Raw genomic sequence first — 13,401 nt, 5'->3', positions numbered from 1 at the left:
GGGGAACTCACTATTTGCTCTAGCTATTCTGGAACTCATTGTGTAGACCAGGCTAGCCTCAAACTCAGAGACCCACCTGCCTTCATCTCCCAAGTGCTGGGATCAAAGGTGTGCACCATCACACCTGGTCCCACAACCAGTCTTTCAAAGGCCAGTTATCTGCTGGGTGTCAAGATAGAAACAGTTTACACTCCCACATACGTACGCACACACAACACAAAATAGCAAAGATGCTTGATGTCACTTATAAATAATATACAATGCCATCTTATCATGTTTTCTGCTCTATGAATGGCTAGCAGTGATGGCCAGAGAAAGGGAAGCATGACAGAGATGCATCTCTGGCAGGGATAGCCTGTGTTGCAGCATTTTAAATTTGTATTTATCAAATTAATCTTGGAATTCATGTATGTGCATGTAATATAGTACATAAATAATTATATCTGGCTCTGTTAGCATAAAGATTTCATCAACACAAGTGAGTGATTTTATGAGTCATTACTCAGCAGATGAGTAATTTTATGACATAAAATTCAATATTGTGTAGTTAAGAATGAGACAGTGCCCTATGTGTTGATCATAGCAGGTCTAAAAGAATGAAAAAAGGAAAGTGGTATCTGTAGTGATTGTCATGGCGTGCATTAAAATGATAGTAATGCCTGGACTACCAGTGGACGTCTATGCAGGCGCTGCTCTGAGTGGCTGTCTTGTATTGGATGGGCACGCTCAGTAATGCAAGCTCTGGCCCTTAGTGTTATCTCCCAGGAGAGAAAGCAGTTGGCTATGGTAATGTCTAGGCTATGAATTATTATATCTACTTGTCCATGGTTAATATGGTTCATCTTGGTCCCTCTTCTGTCTTGTTGGCCTCTGCTAACTCTGCACTTAGGTTCTGTCCCCTGGTGGTGGTTGTCAGCTCTATCCTGGGCTCAGTTCACCATCACTAGGTCTGCCTATGACTAGTTCTGCCATTGTCTTACGGGGAAGATACAGAAATCTTAAAAGAAAAAAAAAAAAGAAAAAATGTTCAGTGGACTTTCATGGTCGTGACCACTAGAGGGCACATTTACATAATTCAGAAGCCTATGGCTACAAGTTCTCAGTGCCTAAGCTGTTCACTAAGGTTGCCCAGGAAAAGTGCTTTATGTGGAGATGCTTAAACAGTGAGAAATGAGTGGCCAGGGCTCCAGGAGAAACCCTTTAGCTACCTGGGAGACCCAGAATGATGACTCCAAAGTATGTGCTTCTGTCTTCACCCCCAAAATATTCAGTAATCTACTTCAAAACTTGAAGGGGAAACAAAGTAAATCTAGGGTCCAATCCCCCTCCAACCAGACCACAATGCATATTACAACCTAGGCCCCACTGTATAGAAATCCTAAGACTGATATGCCTCGGAGCAGCTCCAGCGCAGCCTTGACTACTCCGGTGAGAACGTCTGGGCAGGAGTGCAGAGCTAGTATATATGTGGCTTTGGGACCCTTACTAAGGAACCTGGCCCTTGTATATGGCACTAGAGTTTAGGGCAGTAGATAGGAGGCTTTTGCCACATTCTGGAGTTTGGAGGTATCGAGGAGGGCTATGTGTAGAGATCTTGGTAAAATTGCTTTATTGAGAGTCTGAGGGATAGGTTGAGGTTAGAGTTAGCTGAAAACATAAGCCATCACTTAGATATAAAAATTCATCTGGTGGGGAACATACTTTGGGACCACTGAAAGCACATGGCAACATTTGAGCAAAGTCATGTGTCCAAAGAGATCTGCAGGGTTGCCAACAACAAACTTGCGTCTGTTTTTCACATAGATGGCACCGCTCCCATTAGGCCACCCCTATTCACTTTCCCCAGACTTCTGTATCCTAGCCTTGCTGCCCGCAGCCCTCTCCTCACCCAGCCAAATCATTCTCCATTGCCCAGTGGAACACAGGGCTTCTTAGCGCAGATCATCTCCCTACTTGTAAAATTGATAACCAAGTGTACTACCCTCCCCCTGCGGGGGGCGGGGGGTGTCCCTGTCTATTCACCTAAGAACTTATTATAGAACCAATTGCAATTGAGAGTTTGGTTTTGGTTCATTCCACTATATCCAGACAAAACACCATTATACCTGAGTCAGATATGTTTTCTTCCTATAGCAACTTTGGTGGAAAACACCCTCACATATATAAAGTCTGAGGTGAGGAAGCAGGATACATGCCATGGAGCCTCAATTGCCTGTTCATATAGTTTACCTGTGACCATTGTCATGCAGTGAATTAGTGATCTGTGGCTGACGAAACCAGGTTTATGGCTGTTGTATTTGAGAGATACTTGGGTTTTGATAGCCCAGTGTCATGCTGTCCTGGGCCCAGTGACTCACACATGAATTCTGTTACCAAACATGAATACGTCTCTACTACAGAAGGTAAGGCCTGCCCTCCAAAGCTCAGGTCCACACAGCTTTCTAGATACTCCATGCTGTTTTGGAATATCGATCCCTCAGGGACTATTTGCCATGGACCGGCTCAGGGGAGCCACTCAGACCGTAGAGGAGCAGGGTCTTGGTAACAGGAAGGCACAAGTTCGGCGAATGACAGATAGACACAACACACAAGAGAGTGGTTGGAATCTGCTGCGATTTTACTGAATTCATGTTTTCATTATATAGTAAACAAAACAAATCAGAAGGTAATGTATCATTGGTTGGCACAGTATGAAAGCTTCTTTTAGTCACATCAGCAATATTTAAGAAAAGTATATTATCAGGAACAGGTGTTAGACATAAAGCATCCTTAGAAGAGGAAATCTTGACTTGGGAATGTAAACCTCAGACAAGTGGTTTCATCTTATGAATAGAAACTTTCTGTCTCATTATCGCTATCATGGCCCTTCCTCTTCCTAACCATTTATTTCATCTAGTGACAGTTCTCTGCACCTGTTGAACTATACTTTTTAGTACCTTCTTATGCAGCAGACATCATGGGGGTTGGGATCTAGCAAGCCTATCCATAAAGTTCAAAGTATAATATAACAGTCTTTGTCCATCAACATTAACCCATCTATTCCCTTGCTCATCATACACCCTGTGTATGACAAAGGTTCTGCTGTAGTCTTATACATTCCCATACTGTGCTTCCTTATCTCAGAGCTGTTTCTGAAGAGAATGATCCTTGTCTTGTATATATAAAGACTATCATTATTATGAAAGAAATTGTGCAAAGCTCATATCCTGCATAGCCAGCTACTCGAGAATCCCATCTGTGCCCCAAGGGCGGCCAATACCAGGCTATCTGCCATTGACCTCCAGGAATCCTAGTCCCATAGGACGTGTAGTTCCTGTCCGGCATTAATGACATATGTCATGTCACACAGACGACACTGGAGTTGGTGTGGCAACTGTTGGACTGTTAGAGTTGGGGAAGCTGGCACCTTAGCTGGAACTTACTGAAGGTAATTTTCTTGCTTAAGTCTACATTAGAAGTCAAATAGAAGCTGGGGGTGTAGCTCATGTTCCTAACATGCACAAAGCCATGGCCCCACTTCTGCCCAAACAATGAACCCAGACCTCACGTGGGGTAATGAATTCATTTAGATTCTTAACCCACTGTTGTGAGGTCATGGGCTTGTCAAGTATCTCACCATCAAGATGTGGTTCAGAAGAGGGATCCTGTATAGGACTCAGTGTGTGAACTCCACAGGGAAGAGTAACAGTGTCTGCTTGAGACACTAAGTTGCAGCACGTTGCTTAGTGCCTACCTCTTGGAAAACCCTGGTTCTATCAGCTCTGATAGCCAGCTGGGAAACTTAGTGGTTAGAGACATGACTGGATTGGGCAGGGGTGGCAAACTCAAAAGCAACAAGGACCGGGTAAGGTGGTAGTGCGGTAAGCTGGTTGAGTGTGGTCTGAGGTCTGGAGGGGAATGTGTGAGGAGCAAGCACTTCTCGGCTCTTCCTGTGATCCTGAAACAGCCCCAGATTGCTCGCATTCCCTGAGGACTCAAGAGAGGATGGGCAGATAAATCATGGTCGTGTCTCCCAGTTGTGAGAATGTGTTTGTGTTCATGCTTGTGTATGTGTGCATGCAATGTCAAGTGTGCATCCTTGTGAACCATCCCCCTTGGTTTTTGAGACAGGATCTCTCACTGGCCTAGACCTGGCCTAATAGACTAGTTCCAGAGATCTACCTGTCTCTTCCTCCTCAGAACTGGAATTACAAGTGAGTGCCAACAGGCTTGGTTTTTGTTTTGTTTTGTTTTAATGTGGGATCTGCCAAAGAAACTTGGGACAAATGGATAACTGTGGTGCTTATTAGCATACCAAAGCCCACATTGGCCTCTAGGTGCACTCAGTACTTGAGGCTCCTCTCTGCTCTTTCTTACCCCGCCCCCACCCTAAACCTCTCCAGCCAGGGCTTCCCTTCCCTTTGCCCTGCTTCTTGTTCCTACATAATCCTACACTCTTGCTCTTTCCTCTCTCTCTTGCCCTCTTTGCTCTTTGGGTCCTCTGCACGTGGCTCTTGGTTCCCCCCCCCCCACACACACACACACACACTCCCCTCCTCTCTCTGGTTCAGTCTGGACTCTTCTAGATGCCTCTAGCCACACTCTCCCTCATATCTACAATAAAAACCTCCTCAACCATACCTTGCTGTGGCCATGTCCTCCTTTCATTCACGATGGAACTCAAGTCTCTGCCCTTGCACTGTGAGCTCTTGACTGACAGCATTCTCTCCCCACCCCTGGCCAGTGTTGTCAATTTATTCAATGTAAAACCCTGTTCAGGAAAAGCACGAATGCAGGCTGGATGCAACAGGTACACTGCCAGCTGCCACTCCTGTAAGGCACGGGGTTAAGTCTCTAAGCATTAGCAGAGCTCAAACCTTGCCTCTCAGCACTCTGCCTGCAGAGAATAAATATGGGCCACTCCATGACCCTGACCTGGATGGGAAGTTAGCTCAGACTTTCCACAACAGCTGCACTGACAAGTCCTTCTTAGGCCTCTATGATCTCCGCAAGAAGATTATACCTGTAAACCCCAGAAACCTAAGGTGGGGGAAGGGGAAGAGTAGCCTGGAAGATAGGCAGGCCCTAGTCACCTCTGTTCCACCTGCTCTATCTTGGTGGTTCGTCCACTTAGCCTTCTCTAGGTTGCACCAGGTACATTTTGGAAACAACTTTAAAGCCAAGAGTTCTGACCCAGAGCTGAAAACTGGGGAGGCCATACCCTAAGCATCACCACGGAGTCCTCTGTTAGGCCGGTGGGATTGCCTAGCAAGGCCCCGGAGAAAGGGTCCTTGCCTCTTACTAGTGTCGGCATCCAGCAGGAGGAGGAATTGGGCACTTTTGAAGCACAGTTGCAAAATCTCGGGTATTCCTCTTATTGAGAAGGGAAGATCTGTATGAACTCTGCTTGAACCTGTCCCACTGAACAAGACAGCCGGATACTTTCCAAAGGATTTGTGGTAGTAATGAAGAAAGCACAAAGGGACATAAACAGGACAAACTGGCCCAGGAATGGGAGGTTTACAGAGCTTGGTTCTCTGACTCTGAGAACCACAAAAGTCACAATATGCTAATTGTTGGCCCAGGGAATATGGTGAAGAAGGGGAGTAGAAGGAATGGATTTTTGTTCCCTGTAAGCAAAAAAAGAAACATTGTGAATTGGAGAGTAATGTTGCTGCAAGAATGAGTTCTCCCCTGGGAAGGGGAGGATCGAGAGAACTCAGGATATAGGGAAATCAGAGGGGTGGGTATTCCCTTTCCCTGCGGAGGGTGGAAGACATCTCAGCAGAAGGGTCCTGAATAAGAAGAGAGCATCCGGGATTCCCCCATGCAAACGGAAAGCACAACCTCTTAGCCAGCTCGGTCCCAGCAAGGTTTGAAAGCAGCGGTGCTCTACTGACGCCGGAAAAGATGGGGCGGTTGCCACGGCAACGTGGAGCGCACATTGGAAATAAATAAATAAGCAGTAGAGTTGCCGCAGCCGCGCCCCCGCGGGACAGGCACGCAGGGAAGGGGACCCCTCGGGTCCGGGTCCCTGCAGCCCGCACGCCCTCGTCATTGGTGGAGACAGAGGGGGGGGGTCACCCCCGGGGGGCGAATGGTACAGTCCTCCGCCCGCGCCCTAGCCCGGCCCAACGCGAGTGAGCGAGCCCCCGCGCAGCCGCCGCTGACCGTGGAGCCCCAAGCCCAGTCCAGGACGGCGATGGAGGGAGTGAGCAGCCACCGTACCCTGTCCTACAGCCGCTGGAGCTACGATAGGTAGGGCGCGCGCGGGGAAAATGAGCTCCTCCCGGTCCTCCGGGTGGCCACGCGTGGGCGCCGCCGCTGACGCGCGTGCTCAAGGCTAATGCGGGCGTGAGCGCCCGGGGATACGCATAGATTCCGGCACCCGCATCCGCATGCATCCGGGACCCGGGTTACCCATGGCCTGGGATATCCAGAGTCGGAGCTCAGGCGCGGGCATCCTGACACCTGCGGGTCAGAGCAATAGGAGGAGCATGCGCGGGCACCAAGGTCCTCGGGCTGTCATCCTGCGGTGCGGGTGGGCGCTGGAACCCCAGAAAGGCCGAGCTGCCGCGGTGCGCCCAACCGACCCTCAGGGAGGGACCTGATTTATCCCTGAGAAGACTGGCAGACTTGCCTCTGGGAGTTGTTGCCTGATTCACCTGGTTGGCGGGTCGCAGCCCTGGGCTGGGTGTTGGGGCATAGGAACCGCACTAGGCTCCAATGGGGGTGTCAGGCTCCGCGTTCACCCCGCGGTGATGGCAAGCGGCTGCCAGCGTGGGCGGCTTGGAGCTGCGCTCCCCACGCACTGGTCCTGGAGGAAGGAATCATCCTTCCGGACAAAATGAGAAAAATAAGGACAGCAAAATGAGTTAGTGATAAAGCAGAGTAGATTATTCAGAGACTATATCCGTTCTACCATTTTTTACCCTTTTTTACGTGTTAAATGACCTCCATCCCCAATTTAAAAAGGAAAACATGCGAATAATAGTTTCGTTGATGTTGTCTTCGTTTTTTAAGTTCCCAGCCGTGTGTGGATCTCCAGAATCCTGGAGTGAATTTTCTGATCCCTGGCTTTCAACAGTAAAAGCTGGAAGAAACTTCATTAACCGATCTCCCCGCCCCTTTGCTCTTCCCTTGGCCTGCTTTCCTCTGAGAAACCCTGGCTGCATCTCTGACCGTGTTAGTTTTTCTACGATTCAGAGGAACAGGTGTTCCTCCTTCCTGAGACTAATTCCCGCGAGAACCCACCTCTCTCGCCCGGGGTCTCCCCTCTGCAGCAACCCTATTCTGTCTCCTCTTAGCCAGCAAACGTGCAGGTTTGTCCACTCTTCTTCCTCTTGTGGTTGCATCCGATGCATCCCTTTCTTTGCATTTAAGGCCGCTTCTGGGGCCATACTCTTTGAAGCAGCTGATCCCCCCCCCCCCCTTCAGCACAGCCCTAGCAGCAATCTGCTGACCCCCCACCCCGCGGCCAACTCTGAATTCTAATGAAACTGCCCTTCTGAACAGCAGTGTTCTGTCTAGAGAAAACTCAAAAATGGCTGGTATATGCAACTCAGAAGAAAACCTACCAGCTTGTGTTGCGATCCCAAATCACACATTTATATATTTAACGAACAAACATACATGGAGTACAAACTATAGGCTGAGCCCTGGGGATATGGAAATCCGTACTTCAGACAGGCTCCACTGTCTACAGTCGGGTAGAGAAGGGCCGTAGCATATGCCAAATGCCTAATGAAAATAAAGGAGAAAGTTTAAAGTCATGGTAATTTTTAGTAGTAACTAGTGCTGGGTTTTTGCTTGTTTTGTGTTCTGGTTTTTTGCCCCTGTACAAACAAACCAGAGGCTCTGCACTTAGACAACCTACATTCAAATCGTGACTCCAGCTAGCTAACCTCAAAGAACTTCCCCTTTTCTGGGCCTCAGTTTCTCCATTTGTAAAATGGAGTCGTGTTGGCAATATTAAATGAGGTGCTAGATGTCAAGGGCAGAGCAAACGGTTGGGACACAGTGATCATTGCTGTCGCTCTTTCATTAGTCAATACTGTAGCAGTCTTTGGGAACCCTGGTTTTCGGGACCTGGGTACTGGTCTCCTTTTTAGGCCATGGCATGAAAATATTTCTGGGGTCCTGTCTCCAAGAGTCTCTTCTTGTCATCCTGACATCCTCAATATCTTGGGACTTTTATAAAGAAAATGGAATCTGCAGGCCGATGGTGGCACATGCCTTTAATTCCAGCACTTGGGAGGCAGAGGCAGGGGGATTTCTGTGAGTTCTAGGCCAGCCTGGTCTACAAGAGCTAGTTCCAGGACAACCAGGGCTGTTACACAGAGAAACCCTGTCTTGAGCCTCCCCCGAAAAAAAAAAGGAAAGAAAGAGAAAACAGAATCCCTGGATCACGTCCAAATGAACTAAACAAGGATATTAGGGCACTAGACTCCATCAGTGCAGAAGTGCCCAGGTGTGAAAATCCTGTTTGGACTGCTCTCTGGAGCCACAGGTCGGATAGCAACCATCTCTGTTTTGGCTTTCAACACATAAATATTGCAAAAGAATCACACAACCTCAAAAGACTGTTAAAAATACTACATGACACAGGTACAAGGTACAAGGATATTAAAAGTTAAACTCTGGGCTCCGGATGTTGCTCGGTCATTATGCGTTTACCAAGAATGCAGGAGGTCCTGGGTTCAATCCCCAGCTTTGCATAAACCACGGTAGCACACGCCTGTAGTCCCGGCACTCAGGAGGTGGAGGCAGGATAATTAAGAGTTCATGGTCATACAGAAAAAGTTTTAGGCTAGCCTGTGTTGCTACGACCTTCAGGAAAAAAGGCGGGTGGGAATTTTGTCCTTCAGCTGCCTCACCCTGACCTCACAAGTAAGCTATACTTCCTGGACAGTTCTTATGGTCTGGCTCAGCTCAGCTTTCCTGGGCCAGGCTTGTTTCTCAACTGGTACCAGGGCTGAGAAAGCCAGAACAGCTGTGTGTGTCTCTCTCCACATGCTTTTTTGGGCTTGTTCATAGCGTGGCAGAAAGGTTTCAGGTGAGGCCCCTTATGTCTTCTGTCCATCTCTTTCTTCTCCATGGTTAGCTTCACTTCCCTTGGCCGTCATATCTCTCCACACTTCATCACGCGCAGGACCATCTCACGTATTTGTGATGTGGAAAAACCCAGGGCCCACATGTGCCAGGCAAGTGCTGAGCCTAAGCTATGAGACCCCTGAGCCGGAGTCTCGCTTGAATTTACTGTGTAGTCCACTACACTGGCCTCACGTTCTTCAGTTCTCCTGCCTCGGCCTCCTGAATAGCTCCGATTGCTGTCACTTGTCACCAGACCGTACTGGGACCCACTTACTAGGTGACTCTGATCTCTACCCCAAGACTCTAAGCAAATGGCCTTGTCTTTTCCTGTTTCTAAAAAGCTGATCACGCGAGGCATGACCTCCTGTCACTCTCCGATGTGACGCCATTTCCAGCCCATTCCAGGCACTCCATTTTGGGGACTTTTGTTCTTGTTTTTTTGTTTGTTATTTTTATTTTTGCTATTATAAACAATTCTATTAAACATCCATGTTTGTGTAGAACTTTCCCTCATGTCTCATGTCTTATTGTGTGATTAGCACAAACACCTTGAGGAAGGGCTGCTAGTTTTAGACTCTGGCTATTGCCAAGTTGTTCACAGAGAAAAGAATTGTTTTCTGTTTTTGCAGATAGCTTTGAATGCTTTCTTTGACAGTAATGTATTCACCAGTTTGGCCTCTTAGACTGAGTAAAAGTGACATTAACTACATAGAACTTTCTGGTTTTCTGTAGTCAACATGATCTGACTTAAAAGCCCAGTTCTACCAGTTACTGGTCATGTGACAAGTTGTGTAACCCTCATTGACAAAAATAAGATAGTCATATCAGTCTCTTCAAACAGTCCGTTCATTAAATAATTTTAGCACTGATGGTGGCAGTGTCTAGGAAATGGGGCAGTGAACAAATCAGCCCAGTCTCAGTTCAGCCGACTAGTGGGCGTGGGATAGACGTGGACACTCGAGATGGATAATGCCAAGCAACCTGTGGAAGTGCAGAGAAGGAAGGTAAAGAGGACAGAGGTCAACTGCCAGGACAAGTTACTTCATGCAGTGTGGATAAAGTGTTACTTCAGCAGTGTGGCAAAGAGCAAGAGAATGAGGAGTGTGGAAGAGCGCCCCCTAGCGGGAGCAGCACCAAATGCTCAGAATGGGCTAGAGCGCTGCGGAGCAAGGTTGTAACGGTTCTTTCCTGTTCCTCCTCCAACTTCTGTATCTCGTGCGCCGTCCTCAGAGAACCATTTCAGTTTGTATGTCTTAGAACTTTAAACAAATGGCATCACTCAGTATATGCCCTCACGGCTGCCATTTTCCCACAGGGCCATCTGACATTCTTCCTTGTTGCCCAAGTCAGTAGATCACGTCTCTTTACTGCTGAGAAAGTTCACATTATAAGAATATTCTGCAGTATCTAGTCATCCTCTGGCAGACAAGTGGGTTGCCATTAGTATGGGGCTATTACAAATACAAATGTGTTACTATCAAGTACAAGTCTGTGTATAAGTGTGTGTTTATGTTGGTAGGCAGACATTTAGCAGAGGAATGTCTGGGTTATATGGTCATTGTATATTTAACATTTTCAGAAACTTTTCCAAAGTTGGTGAACCATTGGACATTCTCGTGAGCACTGGTTGGGAGTCCCAGCTCCTCCACATGCTGGGGACAAGCCTGGACTGGCAAACTTTTAACTTGAAGCATTCCAATATGTATGCAGTGGTATGTCCCTGTGGTTTTATTTTGCATTTCCCTGGTAACTAATGATGTTAAGCAACTTTTCATGTGCAGCTTTTCAATTGCCATCTACATGTCTTTGGGAGGAAGCAAATGCTTAAGTGTTTTCCCTATCCTCAAACCAGGTGTTACCTTATTGGTAGAATTTATGAGACCTTTTGATATTTTTGGCTCTCTCTCTCTCCCCACCGTGTGTGTTCAGACAGGAGCTCATGTAACCTCAAACTCTGCATAGCTGAGGCTGGCCTCCACCTCCCACAAACATGTAACACCACGCCTGCTGGACTGTTGTGTCCTTCGTTGGTTGTCTAGCTGGCTGTGCTGTCTCTCATCCTCTCGCTGTCTTTCTGTCCCCTTCTGTGTTTTCTAAAGCAGAAATCTTTGCTTGTGATGAGGTTCAGTTTATCAATTTATTTCTGTTATGAGTTATCCCTAAATATTAAGGACTCATTGCATAACAAAAAGTGAGAAAAGCCAGACCCATCCCCCAGTCCTTGACTGTGTCGTCCTTTGCCTGTTTGGACCACAGTGCAGAGACCAGCAGGCCTCCAAGGAGCTAAGGCTACCAAAACTACAGTAAAGTGTTTCCGTGACTTAAATGCATAAGACAAAAGTTTTCCTAGAAATACCTCCCTTTTGTGTTAAATTTAGCTCTGTTTTACTTTTATGTGTGCAGTGCTGTTTTCTGTTGGTTTTGTTTCATTTTGTTTAAAATAGGCCATCTTTGTGTCTAGCTGGTCTAGAACTCCTGGCGTAGACCGGGGTGGCCTTGAATTTGGCAATCTTCCTGCCCTCACCTCCTGTGTGCAGGGATGATGGATGCGTGCCACCATGCTTGGCTGTGTGGCTATGTAGGTTTAAGACAAAGATGCAGCTGGAGAGATTACAGTGGTTGAGAGCACTTGCTACTCTTCTGAAAACCCAAGTATGGTTCCCAGCACCCACCTCAGAGAGGTCAAACCACTTATAACTACAGCTACAGTGGATCAGACACCTTCAGTAGGCCCCTCAGTACCCATGCACATCCTGTCTGCATACAGATGCACACATATGTACCCTTGCACGTACTGTATACATACAGATGCACGCATACATACCCTTGCATGTACTGTATACATACAGATGCACACATACATACCCTTGCATGTACTGTATACACACAGATGCACACATACGCACCTCTGCACATTCTGTATACACACAGATGCACAATACGTGCCCTTGCACATACTGTATACATACAGATGTACACATACGTACCCGTGCACGTACTGTATACATACAGATGTACACATACGTACCCGTGCACATACTGTATACATACAGATGCACACATACGCACCCGTGCACATTCTGTATACACACAGATGCACACATACGCACCCGTGCACATTCTGTATACACACAGATGCACAATACGTGCCCTTGCACGTACTGTATACATACAGATGTACACATACGTACCCGTGCACGTACTGTATGCATACAGATGCATGCATACATACCCGTGCACGTACTGTATACATACAGATGCACACATACGCACCTGTGCACATTCTGTATACACACAGATGCACAATACGTGCCCTTGCACATACTGTATACGTATAGATGTACACATACGTACCCGTGCACATACTGTATACATACAGATGTACACATACGTACCCGTGCACGTACTATATACATACAGATGTACACATACATACATACCCGTGCACGTACTGTATACATACAGATGCACACATACACACCCGTGCACATACTGTATACACACAGATGCACACATATGAACTGTGCACATACTGTATACACACAGATGCACACATACATATATAAGTAAGTAACAAAGTTAAAAAATTTAAAAAGATACTCAGTTGTTCCAGTTCCACATTTTAAATTTTATGTGCATGAGTGTTTTCCCAGCACACATGTTTATGTACCACACAGGTGCCTAGTACCACCAAGACCAGAAGAGCCTATCAGATTCTCTGTGACTGGAATTACAAATGGTTATGAGCCATCATATGGGTGCTGGGAATTGGACTTGGGTCCTCTGAAAAAGCAGGCAGTGCTCTTAACTACTGAACCATCTCTCTAGCCCTCGCATCACTTCTGGAAAAGGCTTTCTCTCTTTCTGCTTTGAGCCTGTATTGAACAACCAAAGTGAGCATGGTGGTGTGCACCAGCAACTCAGAGACCTGGAAAGGAGGTCATTTCAGCCCAGACATTCAAGGACAGCCTAGACCATACAAAGAGAGCTAGTCTCAAAGCGAGAGAGGGAATTGGGAGATCAGGGTCAGCCAGTCTCAAAGTCAGATGTCCTTATTTTAAGTTACGTCTAATCTGGTCCAGTAATCTGACTGTCTTGATGCTGAAAGCATACTCTCTTGATTTCTGTAACCTTATTCGTCTTTAAATCAGGCAGTTCATGGAACTTCAACTTGGTTTTTTATCAAAGTCATTTTGAGTGTAATAGGTACTTTTTAATTTCATGTTAATTTGAGAACTTTTAAAATTCAGCACAAACGACAACAATATGACCAGTTTAGATTTGAGTTGGGGTCATTGAATTTATAGGTCAAGTTGGAGAGGTGACAAC

General features: G+C 46.8%; 1 protein-coding gene across 4 annotated transcripts in view; it reads left to right on the top strand.

Moving 5' to 3' along the window:
* The first annotated feature begins 6,058 nt into the window (after positions 1-6,058).
* Positions 6,059-13,401, top strand: part of Tub (TUB bipartite transcription factor) — an 82,402-nt gene continuing 75,059 nt past the window's right edge. For all 4 annotated transcript variants that reach the window (XM_041667262.1, XM_041667260.1, XM_041667261.1 and 1 more), the window contains exon 1: positions 6,059-6,237. In XM_041667262.1, the coding sequence (XP_041523196.1) occupies positions 6,077-6,237 (161 nt within the window). In that variant the 5' untranslated portion in view covers positions 6,059-6,076. The remainder of the gene's footprint in view (positions 6,238-13,401) is intronic.

The sequence above is a fragment of the Microtus oregoni genome, unplaced genomic scaffold (genome assembly GCF_018167655.1).
Source record: "Microtus oregoni isolate MIOR12 unplaced genomic scaffold, Mior012 000016F_ref0000370, whole genome shotgun sequence".
Lineage (NCBI taxonomy): Eukaryota > Metazoa > Chordata > Mammalia > Rodentia > Cricetidae > Microtus > Microtus oregoni.
The sequence above is the reverse complement of the archived record's forward strand: the minus strand, read 5'-3'. Positions and strand labels throughout refer to the sequence as shown.